This window comes from Propithecus coquereli, unplaced genomic scaffold (genome assembly GCF_000956105.1).
Source record: "Propithecus coquereli isolate 6110/MARCELLA unplaced genomic scaffold, Pcoq_1.0 Scaffold301, whole genome shotgun sequence".
In the NCBI taxonomy this organism is placed as follows: Eukaryota; Metazoa; Chordata; class Mammalia; order Primates; family Indriidae; genus Propithecus; species Propithecus coquereli.
The window spans coordinates 2,305,179-2,332,849 of record NW_012148631.1 but is presented as its reverse complement, the minus strand read 5'-3'; the positions used below and the strand labels follow the sequence as shown (position 1 = coordinate 2,332,849).

The 27,671-nt window shown below is 35.0% G+C and overlaps 1 protein-coding gene across 1 annotated transcript in view; it reads right to left on the bottom strand.

Annotated features, from left to right (window-relative positions):
- The window catches only part of RANBP17 (RAN binding protein 17), a 404,920-nt gene that overhangs the window by 298,264 nt on the left and 78,985 nt on the right, over window positions 1-27,671 (bottom strand). Inside the window, exon 13 of the mRNA XM_012649689.1 lies at window positions 10,765-10,870. Coding sequence (XP_012505143.1) covers window positions 10,765-10,870 — 106 coding nt within the window. The remainder of the gene's footprint in view (window positions 1-10,764; window positions 10,871-27,671) is intronic.

The following is a 27,671-nucleotide window of genomic DNA, read 5'->3' as shown; positions in this document are numbered from 1 at the left end:
ATCCTCCCCAACTCATTCTACAAAGCCAATTATCACCTTGATACCAAAGCCAGGAAAGAACTCGACAAAAAAAAGACCAATATCCCGCATGAATATAGATGTAAAAATCCTCAACAAAATCTTAGCAAACTGAATCCAACAGCACATCAAAAAAATAATTCATCATGACCAGGTGGGCTTTATACCAGAGATGCAAGGCTGGTTCAACAGACGCAAATCTATGAATGCAACTCACCACATAAATAAAAGCAAGAACAAAGACCATAGGATTCTCTCAATAGATGCAGAAAAAGCATTTGATAAAATCCAGCACACTTTTATGACAAAAAACCTTAACAAAATGGGCATAGATGGAACATTCCTTAAAATTATTAAGGCCATATATGATAAATCTACAGCTAGTATCATATTGAATGGGGAAAAATTGAAAGCATTCCTGCTTAGAACTGGAACCAGACAAGGTTGCCCACTGTCTCCACATCTATTCAACATACTGCTAGAAGTCCTTGCCTGAGTAATCAGGCAAGAGAAGGGAATTAAGAGTGTCCGAATGGGGGCAGAAGAGGTCAAACTCTCACTCTTTGCTGATGATATGCTATTATATCTACAAAATCCCAAGGATTCAACCAAGAGACAGGATCCTGGAATTGATAAACAAATTCAGTGAAGTCTAAGGATACAAAATTAATGCACACAAATCAATGGCATTCATATATGCCAATAACAGTCAAGCAGAAAATCAAATCAAAGATGCAACACTTTTCACAATAGCATCAAAGAAAATTAAATATTTAGGAATATATTTAACGAAGGAGGTGAGAGATATTTATACGGAGAACTACAAAACACTGAGAAAATAAACTGTAGAAGATGTACACAGATGGAAATCCCTACCATGCTCATGGATTGGTAGAATCGATATTGTTAAAATGTCCATTCTACCTAAAGTAATCTACAGAATTAATGCATTCCCTATCAAAATTCCACCATCATTCTTCACAGATTTAGAAAAAATAATTCCACGCTTCATCTGGAACCAGAGAAGACCTCATATAACCAAAACAATCTTAAGCAAAAAGAACAAATTGGGAGGCATCAGTCTGCCAGACTTTGAACTTTACTACAAGGCTACTGTAACCAAAACAACATGGTACTGGCATAAAAACAGAGATAGAGACCTTTGGAATAGGATGGAGATCCCAGATATAAAACCATCCTCACATTGTCATCTAATCTTCAACAAAGCAGACAAAAGTATACAATGGGGAAAAGAATCTCTATTCAATAAATGGTGCTGGGAAAACTGGATATCCACAGGCAGAAGATTGAAACTGGATCCCCACCTCTCACAAAAATCAACTCACAGTGGATAACAGATTTAAACATAAGGCACTAAATCTTAAGAATTCTGGAAGAAAATGTTGGGAAGACCGTTTTAGACATTGGCCTAGGTGAAGAATTTATGAAGACCCCCAAAGCAATCACAGCAGCAACAAAAATAAACAAATGGGACCTGATCAAATTCAAAAGCTTCTGCACAGCCAAGTAAATTATCATTAGAGCGAACAGACAACCTACAGAATGGGAGAAAGTATTTGCTTTCTACACATCCGACAAAGTGTTAATAAGGAGAATCTATATAGAACTTAAGAAAATCAACAAGAAAAAAAATCAAGCAACCCCATCCATAAATGGGCAAAGGACATGAACGAAAACTTTTCAAAAGAAGACAGACTAATGGCCAGCAAACATATAAAAAGTGCTAATGTAAATCAAAACTACAATGAGATATCACCTAACTCCAGTGAGAATGGCCTCTATCAAAAAGTCCCAAAATAACAAATGCTGGCATGGATGTGGAGAGACTGGAACACTCTTACATTGCTGGTAGGACTGCAAATTAGTACAACCCCTGTGGAAAGTAATTTGGAGATACCTCAAAGAGCTAAAAATAGAAATACCATTTGATCCAGCAATCCCACTACTAGGCATAGATCCAAAGAAAAAAAAGACATTCTATAGTAAAGACATTTGCACTCGAATGTTTATAGCAGCACAATTCACAATTGCAAAGATGTGGAAACAACCCGAGTATCCATCAATACATGAGTGGTTAAATAAAATGTGATATATGGATACCATGGAATATTACTCAACTACAAAAAACAATGGTGATCTAGCACCTCTTATATTATCCTGGATAGAGATTGAGCCCATCCTTTGAAGTTAGGTATCACAAGGATGGAAAAACATGCACCACATGTACTCGCCACCAAATTGGTACTAACTGAACAACACGAAGGTGTTCACATGGTAGTAATACTCACTGGGTGCCAGTCAGGTAGGGGGCCTGACCAGGGTAGGTCAGAAGGCAGGGAGGTAAACCCACAGCTAATGGAAACAGGGCACACTGTATGGGAGAAGGGCACACTTGTAGCCCTGGCTTAGGTGAGGCAAACGCATTTCATGTAACAAAATGTTTATACCCCCATAATATCCTAATTAAAAAAGAAAAGAAAAGAAAAAAAAATATTTTGACAAGCATTTTTATAGTGATTATTTCCCATATTTATAAATTAGGCTATTTATTTTGTAAATATGCTTCACTTTTGTAGGTACACTTCACTTACCAAATATCCTCAATATCACTAAGATTTATGGAGAACTTGCTAAAGAATTAGATTTAAGAATTAGATTACTATAATCAGGTTTTGGGTTTTTTGCCTAAGATAACATGTTTATCCTCCAGTTTTGAAAGAAGGGACAAAGCTAATTTTTAAAGCCTGTGTACTCGGCCGGGCGTGGTGGCTCACGCCTGTAATCCTAGCACTCTGGGAGGCGGAGGCGGGCGGATTGTTTGAGCTCAGGAGTTCGAAACCAGCCTGAGCAAGAGCGAGACCCTGTCTCTACTAAAAATACAAAGAAATTAATCGGACAACTAAAAATATATAGAAAAAATTAGCCAGGCATGGTGGCACATGCCTGTAGTCCCAGCTACTCGGGAGGCTGAGGCAGAAGGATCGCATGAGCCCAGGAGTTTGAGGTTGCTGTGAGCTAGGATGATGCCACGGCACTCTAGCCCAGGCAACACAGTGAGACTCTAGCTCAAAAAAAAAAAAAAAGCCTGTGTACTGTTAGCAGATTGTTGGAGTAACTAAGTTAAATAAATAGATGCACACATCAAACTTCATCTCTGGGTCCAGGTGATTTGTCAACTGACTTAAATAAGGTATATATTGCTTTTAAAGTCTTTATTAAGTAGGACCTCCCTTCTTCTATTCAAGTTCTTTGTTCATTCTATGAACTTTCACTTATTTACTTTTATTTCCTTTTTATACCACACACTCACAAATCCAAAGAAGATGTGAAACAAAAAGCTTGCTGGGGGTGCCTTTACAACTCGTATTAAGCATTTCCTCTGAGCATGACCTCTGAGCATCATGTCAGTGCTCAAAAAGTTTCAAACTTTAGAGCATTTGCCTAAAAGGCAATGATATCCCCACCAGGACTGTGGAAAAGAGTTCCCAGCAGGGTACATGATCCATCTGTCAAAGAAGTTTTGGTAGTTGTATAGGTTCAGCTGCAAATGCCTGAAATCTAAAATAATAAGGGCTTAAAGTAATATAGATATTTATTTCTCTCTCAAACAAAAATCTAAGGCAGTGCTCCAGGGCTAGTTGGTGCTCCATGATGTATCAGGGGTTCAGGTTCCTTCTATAATATCTTGTTGTTACACTTGCCTCCACAATCACTCTGTGGTCTAAGGTGGCTTCTTCAGCTCCACCCATTAAGTCCACATATGTTACATACGCCATGTTCATTTACATTCAATTGCTCAGAACATAATCACATGACCACACTTAGCGGTAAAACAGTGTAGTAAATCTAGTCTTATTAAGGTGGCCATTTGCCCAGCAAAACAATCACATATTTTATAACTACAGAAGAAAGGAAGAAGAGATATGGGGGACGACTGGCAATCTTTGCCACAGTGCCCTTTTCAAAGATTTGTGGCCACCTCTAACAAATGCACAAGACCAATGCTTATATTGTATACATACAGGTCAAGTATCCCTTATCCAAAATGCTTGGGACAAGAAGTGTCTCAGATGTTGGATTTTTTGGAATTTGGCATTATACTTACTGGCTGACCATCCCTAATCCAAAATGAAATCTAAAATGCTTCAATGAGCATTTCCTCTGAGCACCTTTGAACATCATGTCAGTGCTCAAAAAGTTTCAAATTTTAGAGCATTTTTTCTTCCGGGTTTTTGGATTAGAGATGTTCATCCCGTATATGATATTCATTCCCAATTTCAATTTATTCTCCTATATCTATTTTTCCTTTATCTTAAATTATTTCTGGTAAAAAGTTTAGAAGTAATAAAAACATAAATCATTAAAGATAAATTATGGGTCAGGCATGGTGGCTCACGCCCATAATCCCAGCACTTTGGGAGGCTGAGGCAGGAGGATCGCTTGAGCCCAGGAGTTCAAGGTTACGGTGAACTATGATCATGCCACTGCACTCCAGCCTGGGCAACAGAATGAGACCCTGTCTCAAAAATAAATAAATAAACAGCCTCAAAAATAAATAAATAAATAAATAATTTTGGTTGAAGTATGAGCATGCCATTTCAAATACAAAGAAATTAATTTTAGATAACTATTTTGGATTTCCCTGGATATCCAATAAATAAGTATTCATTTTGTCAACAAATATTTGAGGGCCTACTACTATATGACAGGTGTATTAAGTGTTCAGTGAACAAGACATATATATCCCTAGTTCTCTAGAAATCTATAGTCTATCAAGGGAAAGACAATAACACAAGTAATTACAAGTACTATAATAAATCCTATAAGGATATTAGCAAGAATTACTAATATTCTATGATGGAACGGCACAAAGATAGTGTCCGATAGAAAAGGGGAAGCATGGGTAGACATCTAGAGAAGGGGAAAAAATGGCTCATTTAAAAGCTTAGTGTTCAATACGGCTATAATGCAGTCAGTGGCAGGAGATGAGGCTAATGAGATAAGCAGGTTCATGAAGAGCCTGATAAGCCGTGTTGATTTTAATCCCCAAAACAATGAAAAGTCATTGCAGAGATTAAGCAAAGCACTAACATAATCAGATCTGCACTTTAGAAGGACAGTCAGGGCTGGGAGTGGATGAAAGAGAAGAGTTTAATTTTAGACACTGAATTAGAGGTGCATGTGGGAAAGAACATCCCAGTGAAACAGTCCACTAAGGGTCTGGAAGTCAGAAAACAAGAATTACTAACATAAAATAGAATCACTGAGCAATGCAGAGGGCCCAGCTGAGGTTAAAAACAACATATTAACTGACAATGGATCCTATCTATAGAAGTGTGCAATTTCTTTTATTATGACTCAACAAATCAGAGAAAAGCCTAAATTCCTTCAGGATTAAGATTTTGTCGCATACAGGTGACAAAATAAAGCAGTAAACAAAACAAAGCATATGCTTTCCCTTATTCTAGTGGAATAAATAAATAAACAACATCAAGAGGGTAATAAGTACTATGAAGAAAAATAAAGTAGGATAAGGTTGTTATTTTGGATAGAAAGGTCAGAGGAGGCCTCTTTGACAAAGAGACATCTGAATACAGACCTGACTAAAGTGAGGGAGTACAGCTGGCCCTTGAACAACACAGGTGTGAACTGTGCGGGTCCACTTATATATGGATTTTTTTCCACCTCTGTCACCTGAGACAGACAAACCCCTCCTTTTCCTTCTCCTCCTCCTCAGCATACTCAACATGAAGATGATGAGAATAAAGACCTTTATAATGATCTACTTCCACTTAATGAACAGTAAATATATTTTCTCTTCCTTATGATTCTCTTAATAACATTTGCTTTTCTATAGCTTACTTTCTTGTAAGAATACAGTATATAATACATAAAACATACAAAATATGTGCTAACCAACTGTTATTGTTAAGGCTTCTGGTCAATAGTAGCTTATTAATAGTTAAATTTAGGGGGGTCAAAAGTTGTATGTGAATTTTTGACTGTGTGGGAGGTCGGCGCTCCAACCACCACCTGCGTTGTTCAAGGGTCAACTGTACTATACAAACATCTGGGAGAAAACATTCCTAGCAGAAGACAGAGAAGTGCAAAGGCCCTAAAGTGAAAACATACTGGTAATACTCAAAGAATAGCAAAGAGGCCAGTGTGGTTGAGTTCAATGGGAAAGGACAGAAAATGAGGTCAGAAGTAGCATAGGATGCTTTGGGGCTTGGAAATTGTCTCAAGTGTGACAGGAAGCCACTGGTGGCTTATGAGTAGGGAAAGGCAGAGGAACATTATCTGATCAGAAAGAAGCTGAAGTCATCTATATGATAGTACAGTTTGGGAAAGAAAGCAAAACTCTGACTGAGCTGGTAATCAGAGTCTTCAATGAAAGATGAGGGATAACCAGGAGATGAGCAGGTGAGAGAAATAAGGAGGGAAAGAGGGTGGCATAGCTGACTAGAATAAGCCTGAAAGAAGGAGGTACTCTACTAGCACTATGAGACTGAGAGAATACATGATGAATAAGACAAAACAACTGGGGAATCTCTCAAGAGATTTACATTTTAGTCATGATGAATGAAACTAAAATGACTATGAAATCATCTTTATTTAATCAGAACTGTGGACCTGAGTACAAATATATTGTCTTTTATGTTAAAGTAACATATTTAAATATACGTCAAAGTAATATATTTTAATTACAAAGACTTTTGGCAGGAGCTTCTCAATCTTCTGGTTTGGTAGTGTTCTCCCAGGAGATGGACAGCCAACATACAACATATAGAAGGCAACTGTATTATAGTTCCACTTACTTGGAATTTCTTCATATGAAAGTGATATTTTGTAATTTTACACAAGACATCATTCTGAATTTAGAATCTCAATATTCTAATACACATATTTATGTTGTTTCCAGACGAAGTGTCTAAGTCCTAGAATACACTCCACCGTGAATTTGCTTGGCCCTACTTGCACACCCACCAACCCCACCATCACTTCTCACTCCACCCCTTGCCCTAGCCACTTGTCTTGTTGCCCTAGTAAAGAGTTACACAGCTCCTGCAGTTATAAATCCTCCCAGGGGAGAGGAGAGGCAAGCCACAGCTCCAGTCCACAGCTCCAACTAAACTGAACCAGTAGATGCTCTCGTTCCCCAGCAGCTCCTCAAAGAAGCCAGGGAACGTAACTCGTAAGTGTGTAAAAGTTAAAAGCCCAGGGGTAGACATCAGCTAGTAAGAAACTGGACACAGAAAGAAGCCAACAAACAAACTGATTGCTCTTACTGCCGCTTACCATGGGCTGTTCTGAGGTTCAGTGCTTTCATCTGGCCTCTAGGGAAAATGTCTGTAAAAGCAAGCAACCAGCTATGTTTTCTCAGCAATGTACCACCTTACACAGTTGATTCTCATTATTCATGGTAGTTATGTTCTATAAAGTAGCTGTGAACATTGAATTAATGATATTGAATCACTGCTCCTAGGGGAAATACAGGGTTAGGTTCCTGCAAGCCTCTGGTCACAACATTTTTGTCAACAAATCATAATCTTGTTTTGTGTGTGTTTCTGTTTAAAGATTCCTTATTTATCATATATTGCTGATTCATTAATATTGACCTCACAGCCAACAGTACTACAACTTAAGCCTGAATGAAGCTTATCTAACCCATATATTTTTTCTGTAAGGCACATGACAGCCTTCTCATGCTTAGGAACACTATACAGCACTTTAGCACTATGGTGGGGCTATTTTAAACACTGAAAGCACAAATGAAAAGCACAAACGTGCAGCAAATTTGGCACTAAATAGAACGCAAAAGGACACTTATTTGCAGTATGAGAGCTTCGGCAAGAAGGCAGAGGATCACCTGGTTTAGCCTCTACTGGGAAAGTGTGCAATATACAACTCAGATTTTTTCACCCCTATGCACATGTCTGCAAATGACCACAAAAGCACCATGAATATTGATTTTGGACTTAGAAACAAATTTCGTCGAATAGAAAAATTAAAAAAAATGGAATCCAGAAATAATGAGGACTGACTATATTGTTTACTTTTATTCTCTCTTTCCCTTTCCCCTTATTCTTTCTTCTCAGAAAATGTACCGTTCTCCCCATCCTCCAATAAAACATTAGCCCATAAACTTAACCCAAGGTTCTGTTTTCTAGAGAATGCAGGCTACAACACAACATAAATCTAATTTTAAATTAAATATGTTTGCAGCTTAAAGAAAACAATGAATTTTCTAACTGGCAAAAATACACCTGTTTTATTTCCTATTATATATTTTCTCATAAAACAGTGGCAGTGTATATTCCCCATCTGATGATGAAAACTTTAAAAAATCAAGCTAATTATAGCAAAAAGTATACTTAATTTCCACTTTACTAAATATGTAATGTTATCTTAAAAGATAGTACAGAGGCACATTTTTTGCTTAGATGAAAATTAACTAAAGCATTTAAAGAAGACCCCCAAACACCTATTTATTCATATTTTAAGTAATTTGATTTAATATAGAAAGTAATTAATCTTAGAAAAACTGAAAATATTTATGGTCCACTCAGATTAAAATTTTATTAAAGAGATAGCTTAATGCTTGAAAAGGGTATGGAATAAAAGGAAATTTTCTATTCAACAACAAATTTATTAAACACTTAGGAATATATTTAAGAATAATAATGACAGAGAATATCACAACTAGCTATAATGATTTTAAGGACTTTCACAGGATAATAGACATCTAAGATCAATGGAAAAGTATGAAAGAAAAAGACTGGAAAAAGACTAAGATTTTATTTAAGATATAAATGGTATTCCAAATCAGTAGAGGGTAGGGTTGGCATTAATTAACACTCTGGAAATTTTAGAAAAAGTATATAAAACAAATGTCATATATATTAAAAATTAAATATAAAAATCTAAAACCATAAAAGAGTTAGAACATATACGTGGATATTTTTATTATCTAGGAGTGAAAAAAATCTTTCTAAGTATAAGCAGTGGAGGAAAGTATGAAGGAAAAAATGCATACATCTAACTACATAAATACTGAAAGCCAGTAAAAAAGCGAATTTCTACAGTAAATTAAAAACACAGAGAAAATATTTTCAAAATGAATAGTAAAATATTAATGTATTTTTTTTTTTTTTTTTTTTTGAGACAAGGTCTTGCTGTCACCCAGGAGGCTGGAGTGCAGTGGCATGACCATACCTCACTGTAATCCTGTGCTTAAGCGATCCTCCCACCTCAGCCTGCCAAGTAGCTAGTATTACAGGCCCACACCACCACACTTGGCTAAATTTTTTATTTTTTTAGGCTGGTCTTGAACTCCTGGCCTCAAGCGATCCTCCCACCTTAGCCTTGAAAAGCATAAGCCACTGAACTCGGCCAAATATTACGGTTTTTGATATATACTGAGCTTTTATGAATAAATTAGAAAAGATAATCACAAAAGAAAATCAATATAGATACAAAATCACAAAGAATAAATACAAATGACAAAAAAAGGAGTGGAAGAAAATGTTTGACATCACTAGTAACCAAAGACATACAAATTAAAACATTTGTTACCTCTAAACTGGCAATAATATGAATCCTATTACATAGTGTTCAACTACTGAAAAATAGTAACTCCCACAGCCTTTGGTTTTAGAGGATAAATTGGTACAACTTTTTCAGAAGACCATTTGATAATGTGTATTGAAAGTGTTTAAAATGCTACATACCTGTTGACCAGCTATTCAGCTTTTAGGAATTAACTTTAATGAAATTATTTCAATCTACATAAAAATCAAACTAAAAGAATATTCATCTAAAAGTAATAATAAAGAACTACTGAGAAACAACCTAAAATCCAAGACCAAGAGTCTATTTAAATTATGATACAGCTTAAAATATTTAATGTCTAGGTAAAATATTCATGATATTACGTTTGATTTAAAAAAGTTGTATGGATGTCTATGTGTCTCTCTGTGTAATATTAATACATAGCTCATTATCTGCCAGGCAGTTCCAAGCACTAAAAAATATATTCCTTATAGTCCCCAATGAGTTAGCTATTATCGCTAATTTTAGTTTACACAACATTATGACACTTTCTGTTTTAAAAAAGTTGAAAAACACACATGTAGTGTACATATACCCACACACATTAAAAGACCCAAAAGGTCTTCATCAAAATGATAGTAGTTATCTCTAGAATAATACATGATTATTCTTTTCATTTGTATTTGTAAGTCTTCAACAAAAACACATATTGCACATATTATAAGGAATGATGTTATTAAAAATAAAATCTGCTTCTTCCTAAGGCTGTGGCCATTAGGGAAAAAAATCTAGTCAAGATTCATAAACAAAGCTTGTGTTGGATAACTGGCTACCCAATGCTTTTTGACCAGATATATGTCATCCCAAATTTTGCCACCATTCCAATACACACCAATTTTTTATGCTCTATCAGATCCTAAATAATAAAAAGCAACCTAAATCTTCATCATGTTATTTGCACAAAGTCTAAAAAACGATTTGAGTCTACAACTTATTAGAGATTTGACTTCTACAAATCACTTAACCTCTAAGCCTTGGTTTTCCCATCAATAAAAATGGAAATAATACTTTCCTCAAAAGGTCATATATGCAATGCTTTACCTCATAATACCAGCTCAATAACTACATTTCTTAACTATTTAAATTTCTTTAAATTACATGGCTGTTACTTACCGACAGGATAATTCTCCATCCATAGCATCATGTTCATCTGTACTGGTATATGTTAATCTTCCTCCAACAACTGTCCCAACTAAGTATACTAGCCATGCAAGACGTCCTAACATATAATAAGAAAGAAAAAAGGTTAGGAAATATTAATAGAAACAAGCTTATTTTTCAAAAATGTCCAAATTTAGCAAAATGATCTATTATTTCAAACAAGTGATAAACTATTGTGAACTCAGTTCTTGACATAAAATAGAGATTTGGGCATTAAGTTTATCAAGGCAGTACAATAGTTAAAATGGCACAGATTTTAGAGTCAGATAAAACTACATTTGAATTCCAGCTCTACCAATTTTCTATGTGATCTTACTTAAGTTACTTACCTCTTTAAGTCTTAGGACTTTTTCATTTGCAAAATGGAATAAATAATATCCACCATGAAGATTTATGACTAAATTAAATTTGATAAAACAATAAATGTAATATTGAGAACCAGGGCTGTTATTTAGTAGGAAAATACTATTATGAATGATCCAATGACCAGCATCTTTTCTGAATGTTCAATGTCATGGTAGTACATGTCTGATCATTTTAAATATTGCTCCTGCTTAAAACATAATAGATGGTAATGAATTTATTCCCTTTGTATTTTTGTGCATGATTTTTAAAAATCCAAGATTTCACTGTGCAATTCGTGTTGTCTGACAGTCAAGTTAACTTCATGGCCAATAGTAGCAAAGGATTAAATACTTTCACAAGAGTGGCACAAATGGCAACATCTATAGTTTTCACAAATCTTACTTTGGAGTAGCCAAAATTGACTAATTTGGAAATGGAAGTATTTATTGAATGATTTTTGTTTAATACATATTATTTTACATCTCTGGATTCATCACGTAAGATACTCCAGTATGAGTAATTAACAACAGAAAATTAACTTCCTAAAAAGAAATTGTGCTATCCTTGGGGACTGATTTTTCATAGATGAGCAGGCTATTTCATAGTACTGAAATCAATTACGTTTCAGATTGTAAAACCTTTCCAAGTGAACTTAGGGGTTTTGAAAAGGTGTGTAATCTAACAGTCAAGAAAGAGGCTATCTGTGCTTGTTAGAAGACTTAAGGATAAAAAAAATGTAGAAAAAGAATACATTCTTCCTATTTTCCTGTGGATAATAGCAGTCATTATTATATTACAACTAATCAACAACTCCCTCATTATTTCTGGAGAGAGATCAGATTATTAAGGTGACAGACTTTCTGTAAATTAGAATTATAGCGTGGCATATAACCACATCCCTTATGCTATCACAAAACAACAATGAATAAATCAAAACTGACCAATGATACAGCCTTATACATTAGCAATGGGAAACATATTAAATAGGAGAACATGAACACCAATTTGATCAAGTAATCATCACAAAACAGACTCAAGTTTCATGGTATGTATAATTAGTGGAAAAGGTAACACAACGAAAAGTCCATGGAGGAAACGGAAGGTATTCAGAAAGTTATTCTACGTACTTCAAAGTGTTTTATGATCAATACAAGTCTATAATAACATAAGCTCTTCCCTGATGACTCTGCTTCCTCTGTAAGCCCTGACAAATGCTAGCTGCTTTCTCTTCCACATCTCTTATATCCTGGGCCTTGAACATGGAGGTGTTCTTTGTGTTCCTCATTCCCACATTCAGAACATTCTCCCTCTCTTCATCATAAAAGCACTCACCTTTACACTTTATGTCATCAAACTATATTACCAAGTATCCCTCCTTGTTGCAATTATCTACCCTCCCTCAGATTATTTCCCTTATTTTTTGAAAGTATTGGTTTCTGGCTTACTGTCACTCTTTCAAACAATATTTCTATCATAATCATTATTGATTCAATATCTACAAAGATGAATCCAACAATCCTTGGTCTGCTGGGAATCTCCAATCCATGAACCTATCACTTTTTAACAGCTTTACTGAAATATAATTCACATACAACTAACCCACTTAAGGTATTAATATATAATTCAATGTTTTTTAGTAAATTCACAAGGTTGTGTAACCATCACTACAGTCTAATTTTAGAACATTTTCATGCTTCCGAAAATAAATCCCACCCCATTAGCAGTCCTTCTGCATTCCACTCCAGCCCTCCAGCCCTAAGCAATCACTAGGCTATTTCATGTCTCATTAGATTTTTTCCATTTCGGACATGTCTCATGAATGGAATCATACAATATGTGATCTTTGTGACTGTCTTCTTTCACTTAGTATTATGTTTTTAAGAATTGCCCATGTCATAGCATGTATCAGTAGTTATGCTTCTTCATAGTTGAACATTCCACTATTCAAATATATCACATTTTATTTTTATTGATACACATCTATACATATTTACAGGGTATATGTGATATTTTGTTATATACATAGAATGTGTAATGATCAAGGGTATTTAAGGTACCTACCACCTAAGTATTTATCACTTCTATGTGTTGGGAACATTTAAGTTCTCTCTTCTAGCTATTTTCAAATGTACATTTTTGTAAACTATAGTCAGCCTACTCTACTGTCAAACATTAGAACTTATTCCTTCTTTCTGTTTATTTGTGCCCATTAACCAACCTCTCTTCATTCCCCTCCTCCCACCCACATACCCTTCCCAGACTCTGATAACTATCATTCTACTCTATGCCTCCATGAAATCAACTTTTTTAGCTCTCACATATGAATAAGAAGATATGATATTTGCCTTTCTGTGCCTGCTTATTTAACACAATAACCTCCAGTTTCTACCATATTGCTACAAAAAACATGATTTCATTCTTTTTTATGGCTGAATATTCCATTGTGTATATATGCCACATTTTCTTCATCCATGCATCTGGTGATGGGCATTCAGGTTGATTCCCTATCTTGGCTATTGTGAATAGTGCTTCAATAAACATAGGAGTGCAGGTATCCCTTTGACATACCCTGTAGTGGGATTGTTGGGTCATATAGTAGTTCTATTTTTAATTTTTTGAGAAATCTCCATACTGTTTTGCATAGTGGCTGTACTAATTTACATTCCCACCAACAGTTTAGAAGAGTTCCCTTTTTTCCGCATCCTCACCAGCATCTCCTATTTTTTGTCATTTTTTTTTTTTTTTGAGACAGAGTCTTGCTCTGTTGCCTGGGCTAGAGTGCCGTGGCGTCAGCCTAGCTCACAGCAACCTCAAACTCCTGGGCTCAAGCGATCCTTCTGCCTCAGTGTCCCGAGTAGCTGGGACTACAGGCATGTGCCACCGTGCCCAGCTAATTTTTATATATATGTATATATATTTTTTTTTTTAGTTGTCCAGATCATTTCTTTTTATTTTTTAGTAGAGACGGGGTCTCACTCTTGCTCAGGCTGGTCTCGAACTCCTGCCCTTGAGCGATCCACCCGCCTCAGCCTCCCAGAGTGCTAGGATTACAGGCGTGAGCCACCGCACCCAGGCTTTTTTGTCTTTTTAATAAGAACTATTCTGTGGTAGGATTCTATCTCCTTGTGGTTTTGATCTGCATTTTCCTGATGATAGGTGATGTTAAACATTTTTTCATATACTTGGCCATTTGTATGTCATCTTTTAAGAAATGTCTGTTCACGTCCTTTGCCTACTTTTTAATGGGCTTTTTTTAACTGTTGAGTTTCTTGTACATTCTGGATATCAGTCCCTTGGCAGATGAATAGTTTACAATGTCTCTTCACTCTGTTGATTGTTTCCTTTGCTGTGCAGAAGCTCTTTAGTCTGTTTATTTTTGTTGCCTGTGCTTTTGAGGTCTTAGCTATAAAATCTTTTCCTAGACCAGACCTAAAGCATATCTCAAGTTTTCTTCCAGTAGTTTTATAGTTTCTGGCTTTATATTTAAGTCTTTAATCCATCTTGAGTTGATTTTTGTATGTGGTGAGAGAAAGGAGTCTAATTTCATTTTTCTGCATACTCAGATCCAGCTTTCTCAGCACAATTTATTGAAGAGGGTGTCCTTTCTCCATTGTGTGTTCCTGACATCTTTGTCAAAAATCAGTTGGCCATAAATGTGTGTATTTATTTCTGGGTTCTCTATTGTGTTCCATTAGTCTATGTGTGTTTTTATATCAATACTATGCTGTTTTGGTTACTACGGATTTATCACATTTGATTTGTCCATTCAGTTGATTAATGTTTGGATTGTTACCAACTTTGGCTATTATAAACAATGCTGCTATGAACATATATGTACAAGTTTTTATGTGGATGCATGTTTTCATTTCTCTTAGGTACCTAGGGTTGGAATTGCTGGGTCATGTGATACCTCTACTTTTAACATTTTGAGAAACTGCCAAAATGTTTTCAAAAGCATCTGTGCCATTTTACATTCCCACCAGCAACGTATGAAGGCCCAATCTCTCCAAATCCTTGTCAGCACTTGTTATTGTCTTTTTGGTTATATCCATTCTAGTGGGTGTGAAGTGGTATCTCCTTGTAATTCTGGCATGCCTTTCTCTAATGAATAATGACGTTGAGCATCCTTTCACGTGTTAATTGACCACTGTGTGTCTTTTTTGGAGAAATGTCTGTTCAAATCCTTTGCCCATTTTTAAGGGTTGTCTTTATTATTACTGGGTTGTAAAAGTTCTTTATGTATTCTAGATGCTAGTCTCTTATCAGTTACATGATTTTCAAACATTTTCTCCCATTCTCTGGGCTGTGTTTCCGCTTTCTTGATGGTGTCCTTTGATGCACAAAATTTTTAAAAACTTTAATAGATTTAGGGGTACAAGTGTTTTTTGGTTACCTGGATGAACTGTACAGCTGTAAAGTCTGGGCTTTTAGTGACCCATCACCTGAAGAGTGTACATTGTACCCAACAGGTAATTTTTTACCCCTTATCCTCCTTATCCTTACCCTCTTCTGAGTCTACAATGTCCATTATATCACTGTACACCCATAGCTCAGCTCCCACTTATATGTGAGAACATGCAGTATTTGGTTTTCTGTTCCTGAGTTACTTCACTGAGGATAATGACCCGCAGTTCCATCCAAATTGCTGCAGAAGACATTATTTCATTCATTTTAATTGAGTAATATTCCATGGTGTGTGCGCGCACACATACATCACATTTTCTTTATCCATTCATCAATTGATGGATACTTACGTTGATTCTATATCTCTGCAATTGTGAATTGTGATGCATACAATTTTTAATTCTGATGTAGTTCAATTTATCCAAGTTGCCTTTTCTTGTCTGCTTTTGCTGTCTTATCTAAGAAATAAGTGCCCAACCCAAAGTTATGAAGATTTACTCCTGTTTTCTTCTGAGTTATATAGTTTTAACTCTAAACAGTTAGATGAAGCATTCATTTTTACTGAATTTTTGCATATGGTGTAAAACAGGAGTCCAACTTCATTCCTTTGCATGTAGGTATTCAGCTGTCCCACGAGCATTTGTTGAAGACTTTTTTTTGTTTGCTTGCCATAGAGTTGTCTTGGCACTCTTTTAGAAAATCAATTTTCTATATACTGGGGGGTTTATACTGGGACTCTCAATTACATTTTATTGATCTATATGTCTGCCTTTATGCTGGTACAAAACTGTCTTGATTACTGTTGCTTTGGAGTAATTTTGAAATCAGGAAATGTGAGTCTTCCAACTCCATTCTTTAACAAGATTATTTTGGCTATTCTGGGTCCTGAGAATTTCATATGAATTTTAGGATAAGCTTGTCAATTCCTGCAAAGAAACCAGCTGGGATTTTAACAGGGATTGCACTGAATCTGCAGATCTATTTGTAGAGTATTGCTATCTTCACTAAATTAAGTCTTCCGATTCATGGCCAAGGGATGTCTTTTGACTTATTTAGATCTTTAATTTCTTTCAACACTGTTTTACAGTGTCAGTGTATATAAGTCTTACACTTCTTTTTTCAATTTAAAATACTTATGTATTTTATTCTTTTTGATGATATTGTAAATGGACTTGATTTTTTTTCCCTTCATTTTTGATTGTTCACTGCAAATATATAAACATACCCTTGATCTTTGTTTACTGATCCTATATCCTGCACATTTGCTGATCTCTTACTAGTTCTAATAGTTTTTGAGAATATTCCATTTTTTCACTCTCTTTTACACTCTTCACATCTTCTCTACCCTGCTTACCTAACTTCAATTCTATGGTCAATCATTACGCTCTCTGCCTTGTGTATACAATTAACTCCTCTCTTGCTCTGGCATACTCACCCCACAAGACCGTAACTGTTTATATCCAATATCCCACCTATTCTTTGCCTATACTTAGACAACTTAATAGGAGAAAGATGCAACTATGTTGACCAGTATTGAATTCACTTTCTCGGTTAGGCCTTACCTAGATATCCTAACAATTTTTAATACCTACAGTGGTAGCTGGTCCTTAAGATACCCATCATCAATTCCTTCCCTCCCTGTATGCATGGGCTAGCAGGAGGTGGAGTCTATCCTTCCAATCTTTGTAAATCTGGGCTGGATTGTAATTGCTCTGACCAACCGAATATGGTGAAAGTGACATCATTCCATATTGTACCTAGTCTTTATGAGAACTGGTTTCTAGACAACAGGTTCCTCCAGTCTCTCAGGGGATGCTTGCTCTAGGAAGGCCAGCTACCATGTAAAAAGACCACATACCCTGAAACCTTCATATTGTTAGGAGGCCTGAGCTAGCCAAGTAGAGAGAATAAATGGAGAGAGAAATGCCCAGTTAGAGTACATGTTCCAAGCATTCCAGCTGAGACAGCAGACCAGTAAGTACAGAAGCATTCAGGTGACTCTAGCCCCAGTTCTCCTCTGATTACAATGCCTGAAAGACTCCAAATGAGAACCATCCAACTGAGCCTTATAAACACCCAGGACATTGAAAGATAATAAAATAATTGCTATTTAATAAGCCACTAAATTCTGGTAATAGATAACATAATCCCCCAGCATTTCCTATCCTCCTTCCTTGCTTCATTTTTTTTTTTTACTTTAGCACTTATCACTTTCCAACATAACATATTTTACATATTTATCTTACAGAGTTACCTGTCTATTCCAATAGAATGTAAACTGTATGAGAGCAGGTATTTTTGTTTGGTTCTCTACCTCATTTCCACGGCCTACAATAGTGCATGGGACATTGTATATTATCAACAGACACAGGTTACTGAACTTAGAAATCATTACATAGAAAATATAGCATGAAACAGGAAAGAAAAGGTTAACTTTATCAATTTAGAAAAATTATTAAAATGTAGACTCATTATAAAAAACGAATATTGGCCAGGCACAGTGGCTCATGCCTATAATCCTGGAACTCTGGGAGGCTGAGGCAGGCAGATCGTTTGAGCTCAGGATTTCTAGACCAGCCTGAGCAACAGCGATACCCCATCTCTATTAAAAAAATAGAAAGAAATTCGCTGGACAACTAAAAATATATATAGAAAAAATTAGCTGGGCATGGTGGCGCATGCCTGTAGTCCCAGCTACTTGGGAGGCTGAGGCAGTAGGATCGCTTGAGCCCAGGAGTTTGAGGTTGCTGTGAGCTAGACTGACATCACGGCACTCTAGCCGGGGCAACAGAGTGAGACTGTCTCAAAAAAAAAAAAACCCACAAAAAATGACTATTAATGGAAATTAAATTTATACTGATTAAATTAAATAAAATCAACTTCTTCTCCAAGTATACTCAATGCAAGATATGATACAATGTGCATGTTCCAAGCTCAGGCTGAACAAAGTAACACTCTGACTTCTTGTTTCAGCTTCATACTGTAAACAGGTATTCTTTTCATGGTCTGTCTATTGCCACATTTTTTCATATTTTTATGCTTCTTTTTGGTGATTTTACTGTTTAAAATGGCCCAAGTGTAATAGTGAAGGGCTATGTAATGTTCCTAAAAGAAATTAAGTCATAGGGCTTTAGGCTGTGAGTCCAACGTTAATGAATCAGTGATATATATTAAAGTATCTTTAACAAAAACATACACAAAACAAGGTTATGTATTGTACTGACTGATGAAAATGTTGTGACCAGAAGCTCACGGGAGCAATGGTTTGGTATTTGCTAATTCAGTGTTTATAGCGACTTTATGGAACTAACTACCAAATAACAAAGACTGGCTGCATTTCTCAGAATCTTTCAGAGGTCATTATGAAAAGACTACACCAACTGTATGTGGGATATGTTAAATACTGTGTATAATGGATGTGAATTTGAAACACTACAAGCGTAATTTCTAGTGAATGTAGGTGTTAATATTTTACTTGACTTAAGGGGTCACTATTTTTTAAATATCCTATTGTAAATTATTTCTCAAGGTGAAAAATATTATTTAAATGTAAATAATTACCGCCTTTACATGTTTTATCAACTTAGATCTTTAGATACTGGTTTTACTTAAAGCAAGCTTTACTAAAAACAATAGAAATCATGCACTAGGCACTGTTCCAAACATTTTATCTATTGCCTATACCTATAATCACTTCATGTTACAAATCCTTATTAAAAAGTATAGAGCTATGATTCAAATCCAGATAATGAATTTCTAAGAGTCCATTCTCAAACCTTCACACTTTCTATTAAGATTGGCAAAGGGAAATTCTCAAACAACACAGCTGTCCATTAGCTGAACAGACCTTGATGACATAAAAGTATCTTACAACACAGCAGTCTCTTCAGTGATTAACACACTGTGATTCCTAATCCTGAACTGCTGTCTCCCGAGTCTCAGCCACAGATCAGACTGCATATGCCTTTGGGATCATGACCAGGAGAAGTCTGGCATTTCTTTTCACTTCCAAAACACTTGAAATAAAACCAAGTACATGTGACACATGAAATGAATAATGGTTGATACAGCTGGATTTAAATTAAGTAAACTTACTTTTGGGGCTTATCATTAATGTTTACACAGAAACTTGCCTACTAGCTCTTGATAAAACATGCCTCACCTGAATGAAAATAGACCAAGACTTCACCATGCATGTAATTTTTATATTTCTCTGTTGGAAGTTAGTATTTGTTTTAAAAAATGGAAACAATACAATTTAGCTACCAAGAGCACAGCCCAGGTTCAAATTCTGCCTTACTTAATTTTGCTTTAATTTCCTCATCTTGAAATATAAAAATGATAACAATACCTGGCTTATAGGGTTGTGACAAGAACTAAAGGATATTCTACATGTAAATTACTCATAACAATGCTTATGAATAAATGCTCTAGGTGCTCAGTAAATGTTGGCCATTATTACTGTCATTATTAATAGATATCCCCCCTTTTAATGTGGTTCTGTATCATACTTACCAATACCATAAAATATACCAATATGTAACATTTACATGTTCATTCCGTGCCTTACTTTAGAAGCTGCTCAAGAAAATGAAGTGACACAATAAGAATTTTTTAAGTTGTTTCTTTTCCACTAAAGAGGGCTGTTAACAATTGAAGCTAGTTATAATTAGTCATATATGCTTTTTTAATCCTGTTTGTAAAACAAACACAAATCCTCCAAACTGGGGGGTGGGAATCCATATAAAAGGTATTCCGAAAAACATTTGCTAAATACCTACTATGTGTCATGTTTTGTGGTAGGAAAATAACTCAGTATTTATATGCATGGGGGAGGGTGGGAAGGGTAAGAGACTCTATGCCCAAAGAATTTAACCTGTGAGACAGACAGATAGGGAAAAAGTAGGGGAAAAAGTAAAAAAATTTTTACAAAAAATGTGATGAGCCCCACTGTCTAATAACAGAAAGACTAAAGATGCTAAATATAAGACACGAATTTCTCACAATTTAAACCTTTATTCTTTAATTCATTTTATCTGTGACCTTGAAATTAAGCTTTTCATATCAAAGAATGCCATGCAAGGATAACATGTGATACACTGTGAGCAGTTTTTTCTAAAATATGGTAAATTTTTAATAGAAGTTTATTTATTTAGAGACAGAGTGCATACTTACTATTTGTTTTAGAAAGGAAATATTTCTACTGTACAAGAAATAGAAAAGCAGATATTTTTTAACCCTTAGAAACTTAAGTACTAAATGAGTTAGAATTAATGTTAGAAACAATCAAATATAAAGACATTATTATTCAACTATAGAATACAATTCTGATATTTAGCTGAATGAGAAGTGGTATTTCTCATAAACATTAAACTATCGCTAAATCTCAACAATTTTAGACTCACAGTATTAAAAATAATAAATGTTAATAAGTTACTTTGGGAAATAAGCCAGGCACAGAAAGAAAAATACTACATGGTCTCATTTATATGCAGAATCAAAAAGAAAAAGGTACAATACATAGAAACAGAGAATAGCAGTGGTTACCAGGGGCAAGGAGAAGGAAATGGGGAGAAGTAGGTCAAAGGGTACAAACTTGCAGTTATATAGGATCAATAAGTCTAGAGATCTAATATACAGCAAGAAGACTACAGTTAATAAGATTTTATTGTATACTTGAGATTTGGTAAGAGAGTAGATAAGTACTCTTACCACAAAAATTTTAAGGTAACCATGGAAGGTGATGGATAGGATAACTTGCCTGACTGTAGCATTCATTTCACTATCAACACATGTTGTATACCTTAAATATGTAACAAAAATAAAAATAGAGGGTACTTTGGTAACGTAATTACCTCCAAAAAGTTTAAAGAACCATGTAAATCCACATATCTAAATTACATTTAGGAAAGAAAATCTGATACATGAGTTTCATTTTATAATAATACTAAATTTCCATTATAATTTTCCATTTTTCTATTTATTCTGAAATGTTCAGGGCACTTGTTTTAGCAGCTGTTCAAGCATAGAACATTTTTTTCCTTAACAAAATAATTATTGCTGTAATAATCTGTAATTATGGTTTATAACTGCAATAATCCCAAAGAAATCAGTCATTACCATAGATCACAAGTAATCGTTAACTACTGTTAATGACCTGTTTCTCAGGGATTATTGTTTCCGTAAACCATGACCATATCACCACAAATACGGAAGAGCAAGACAATATAATACAAATGAGATCATAATATAATAATAAACTTATTTTGTAACATTAAAAGCCATTAAGCATCTAAATTAAAGCACACATAACAAGAGCATATAATTTTCTTTGTTCAACACTAACTGAGGTGTTTAGTCTGCATAAAAGAAACTAAATACTACTACACACAATGTACAAACTAAAGACATGTTAGGCATTTTTTTGTAATATAAAACAATCATTTTTGAACAGATCATAGACACTTTTTTAGAAGAAAGACTCCTCACTGACATTTTGACCAGACGAAAGGAAGGCAACAAATATTTTTTAAAATTTTACTAAAACTACATAGTGTATCCAACTAAAAAAAATCCTTCAACTTACAATAATCAAGAATCAGGCCTGAATTACTTTCTTCAGTTAGATAGAACTACTTAATACCATTATTACATTTCAGTTAATCTCATTCAAATATCTTTGAGCATCTATACTTTCATTCAATATCCTTTACAAGGAAAACAGGTCTTTCATTTTACAACTGAATCTTTTTACATTTTAATGTAATATTTGACATATATGAAAGCACATATATATTAATAAACATATATGAAAACAAACACCTATCTAATTGCAGAATCAATGCATTACCAATATTGTCACACCTAACTCTATACCCTTCCCCTAACTTGTCCCCTTACCTCCCACCCTAGAGGTAACTATGATCCAATATTTGGTGCTTAGTATTATTTTGATTTTTTTTAGTTTTATCATATATGCATATATTCCTAAATAACGTATTTCTAATCTCACTTGTTTGGGGGCTTTATTAAGTTTCATACTGTATGTAGCTTCCTGAGCGTTGCTTTTTTTCACTAAACATCTTATCTTTGACATTTGACCTTGTTACTTACATATACGTGTAGTTCATTCATTATTATTGTATAATATTCTACTGTGTAATTATATAATGATATGTTTATCCATCTTCATGCTAATGGGCATCTGAGCTGTTTCCACTTTTTGCCATTATGAATAATGATATGAATACTATTGCAAATATCGTATTGTGTACAGGAAATTTTCTGGAGCACACATTGAACAATGGAAGTGCCAGGTCAGCAGGTATTCAAATGTTCCACATTACAAGATAACACCAAATTCATTTCAATTCCATTTCCAATTAATTACATATTATACTCCTACCAGAGAACTCATTTTGACCCACATTCTTCTGTAAGATTTCTTATTTTTGTCAGTCTACTGGAAGTAAAATCATATTTCATGTGGCCTTAAATTCATTTCTCTTACTAGTGATGAAGTTGGGCATTCTTTCAAATATATTCACCATTTGATTCTTTTTCTGTGAGATGCCTATTTATTTACTTGTATCTATTGATCATTTTCCCAAAGAATTGTTTATTTTACTGATTTTTAATCTTTCCATATTATTCTAGATGGTGATCCTCACTTGTTGTGTGTGTGTGTATGTGTGTGTGTGCTGCAAATACCTTTTCCCAGCTCCAGTCTCTTTCTTTTTCAATCAAGTCAATTTCAGTAATTTTTTTCTAGGAATTTATTCATTTCAAGTTATCTAATTGATTAATCTCAGAAAATACTTCAAGTAATTTTATCTTTTGAATCTTTCCTGTATCCATAATTATGTTTCACCTTTTCTTCCTTGTAGTATTTATTTGTGAATTCTTGTTCATCTCATGAGAAGTCTGTTAATTTTATTAGTCTTTTTGTTTCAACCCCTATTCCTTTTCCCCTCCCCTTCTCAGACTCTGGTAACCATCAATCTACTCTCTTCATAAGATTCTTTTTTAGCTCCCACATATGAGTGAGAATATGTAATATTTGTCTTTCTGTGTTTGGCTTATTTCACTTAACATAATGGCCTCCAGTTCCATACACAATGCTGAAAATGACAGGATTTCATTCTTTTTTGGGTGAATAATATTCCCTTGTGTATATTATGTCACATTTTCTTCATCCACTCATCTAGTGAATGAGATGATTCCACATTTTGGCTATTGTCAATAGGGCTGCAATAAACGTGGGAGTGCAGATTTCTCTCTGAGATATTGATTTCCTTTCATTTGGATACATAACCAGTAGTGGAATTGCTAGATCAAATGGTAGTTTTATTTTTAGGTTTTTGAGGAAGCTCTATGACTGTTCTCCATAGTGGCTGCACTAATTTACATTCCCACCAACAGTGCACAAGCATTCCCCTTTCTCCACATCCTTCCCAGCACCCGTTATTGCCTTTCTTTTTGATGTAAGCCATTTTAACTGGAGTGAGATGATATCATATTGTGGTTTTGATTTGCGTTTCTCTGATGATTAGTGATGTTGGGCATTTTTCTGTAACCTTGTTGGGCACTTGGATATGTCTTCTTTTGAGAAATATCTATTCAGATTCTTTGCCCATTTTTACATTGGATTATTCAGTTTTGTTTGCTATTGAGTTGAGCTCCTAATACATTCTGGTTATCCCCTGTCAGATGGATAGTTTGCAAATATTTTCTCCCATTCTGTGGGTTGTCACTTTACCTTATTGATTGCTTCCTTTGCTGTGAAGAAGCTTTTCGGTTTAATGTAATCCCAATTGCCTATTTGTACTTTGGTGGCCTGCGACTTTGATATTCTATACAAAAAATCTTTGCTTAGATCAATGTCATGGAGCATTTCCTCAACATTTTCTTCTAGTATTAATAGTTTCAGGTCTTAGACTCAAGTCTTTAAATCCATTTTGATTTTTGTGTATGGTGAGAGATAGGGGTCTACTTTCATTCTTCTGCATATAGTTATCCAGTTTTCAATCAGCACTGCTGATTGAAAAAACTGTTCTTTCCCCATTGTATGTTCTTGGCACCTTTGTCAGAGATGAGTTAGTTGTAAATGTGTAGATCAATCGCTGGGTTCTCTATTCTGTTCCATTGGTCCACATGTCTGTTTTTATGTCAGTACTATACTCTTTTGGTTATTGTAGCTTTGCAGGAAATTTTGAAGTAGTGTGATGTCCCCAGCTTTATTCTTTTTGCTCAGGATTGCTTTGGCTATGCAAGGTCTTTTGTGGTTCCATATAATTTTAGGATTGTTTTTCTATTTCAGTGAAGAATGTCATTGGTATTTTGTTAGGGATTGAATGGAATCTGTAAATCACTTTGGGTAGTATTGTCATTCTAACAATATTAATTCTTCCAATCCGTGAGCATGGAGTATCTTTCCGTTTTTTGTGTGTCCCCTTCTATTTCATTCATCAGAGTTTTATAGCTTTTCTTGTTATAGATCTTTCACTTCTTTGGTTAGATTAATTACTAGGTTTCTTTCTTTTCTTTCTTTCTCTCTTCTTTCGACAGAGTCTCACTCTGTTGCCTGGGCTAGAGTGCCGTGGTGTCAGTCTAGCTCACAGCAACCTCAAACTTCTGGGCTCAAGCGATCCTTCTGCCTCAGCCTCCCGAGTAGCTGGGACTATAGGATGCGCCACCATGCCTGGCTAATTTTTTCTCTATATATATCTTTAGTTGTCCAGCTAACTTCTTTCTATTTTTTTAGTAGAGATGGGGTCTCACTCTTGCTCAGGCTGGTCTCAAACTCCTGAGCTCAAACAATCCTCCCGCCTCGGCCTCCCAGAGTGTTAGGATTACAGGCGTGAGCCACCACACCCAGCCCAATTACTAGGTATTTTATATTTTCTGTAGCTATTGTAAATGGGATTGCCTTTGTAATTTCTTTTTCAGATTGTCTGTTGTTGGCATATATAAATGCTACTGATTTTTCTATATTGACTTTGTATCCTACAACTTTACTGAATCTGTTTATCAGTTCTAAGCTTTTTGGGTGAGTCCTTAGGTTGTTCTAGGTATAAGATCATGTCATCTTCAAACAAAGCTAATTTGACTTCTTCCTTTCCAATTTGGGTGCCCTTTATTTCTTTCTCTTGCCTAATTGTTCTGGCTAGGACTTCTAGTATTATGCTGAATAATACTTCTGAAAGTGGGCATCCTTCTCCTGTTCCAGTTTTTGGGGTAATGGCCTTTGATGTTTTCCCATTCAGTACAGTGTCAGCTGGGGGGGGCTGTCACATATGGCCTTTATTATTTTGAGGTATGTCCCTCATTTTGATGAGGGTTTCTATCATAAAGGAATGCTGAATTTTATCAGATGCTTTTATGGCATCTATTAAAATAATCATATGGTTTTTGGTGCTGATTCTGTTACTATGATGTATCATGTTTATTGATGTGCATATGCTAAACAATCCTTGCAATCTCTAGGATGAATCCCACCTAATCATAGGGAATCCTTTTAATGTGTTATTGAATTCAATTTCCTAGTATCTTGTTGAGGATTTTTGCACCTATGTTCATCAGTGATATTGGCCTGTAGTTCCTTTTGTGTGTGTGTGTGTGTGTCTCTCTCTCTCTATCTGGTTTTGGTATCAGGGTAATGCTGGCCTCGTAGAATGAGTTTGGAAGAATTCCTTTCTATTCAATTTTTTTGAAGAGTTTGAGTAGGTTTGGTATGAGGTCTTCTTTAAATGTTTAGTAAATTCAGAAGTGAATCCATCAGGTCCTCGGATTTTCTTTGATAAGAGACTTTTTATTACAGCTTCAATCTCACTACTTGTTATAGGTTTGTTGAGGTTTCCTATTTCTTCACAGTTCAATCTTGGTAGGTTTTATGTGTCCAGGAGTTTATCTACTTCTACATTTTCCAATTTTTTGGTGTGTAAGTTGTTCATGGTAGCCTCTCATGATTCTTTGTATTTCTGAGGTGTTGGTTGTTATGTCTTCTTTTTCATTTCTGATTTTATTTATTTGGATCTTCTCTTTGTTCTTAGTTGGTTTAGCTGAAGGTTTGTTGATATTTGTCTGTCTTTTTGAAGAACGAACTTTTCATTTTGTTGATCTTCTGTATTGTTTTATAGTCTCAATTTCATTTATTTCTGCTATCTTTATTATTTCTTGCTAGTCTAATTCCTTTAGGTGCATTAGGTTATTTGAAATCTTTCTACTTTTTTTGATATAGGCATTTATTGCTATAAACTTCCCTCTTTGCACTGCTTTTTCCATATGCCGCAGATTTTGGTATGTTTTATTTTCATCTTCATTTGTTTCAAGAAATTTTTAAACTTCATTCTTAATTTTTCATCAACCCATTGATCATTCAGGAGTATGTTGTTTAATTTCTGTAAGTTTGTATAGTTTCCAAGGTTCCTCTTATTATTAATGCCTAGTTTTATTCCATTGGGGTCAGAAAAGATGCTTAATATGACTTCTATTATTTTGAATTTGCACATACTTGTTTTGTGACCTAAGATATGATCTCTTCTGGAGAATGTTTCACGTACTGAGTAAAAGAATGTGTATTCTGCAGCAATTGGGTGAAATGTTCTGTAAATGCCAGTTAGGCCCACTAGATCCAGTGTGCAGCTTAACACCACTGTTCCTTAATGGATTTTCTGCCTGGATGATCTGTCCATTACTGACAATGAGGCATTAAAGTCCCCTACTATTATTATATTACAATCTACCTCTCCCTTTAGAGCTATTAATGTTTGCTTTATATATTTGGGAGTTCTATTGCTGGGTGCATAGATATTTATAATCATTATATCCTCTTGCTGAATTGAGCCCTAAAGGCTCAACAGACCGCTAGCTATATTAACCAAAAATAGAAGAGAAAGGCCTCAAACAAGCTCAATCAGAAATGAAAAAGGAGATAGTTCAAATGATACCACAGAAATACAAAATATCATGCATGACTACTATGAGACCCTCTATGCACACAAATTAGAAAACCTAGAAGTGGATAAATTTTCAGAAACATACAACCTGCCAAGATTGAAACATGAAGAAATAGAAAACCTCAACAAACCAATAAGGAGTAATGAGATCAA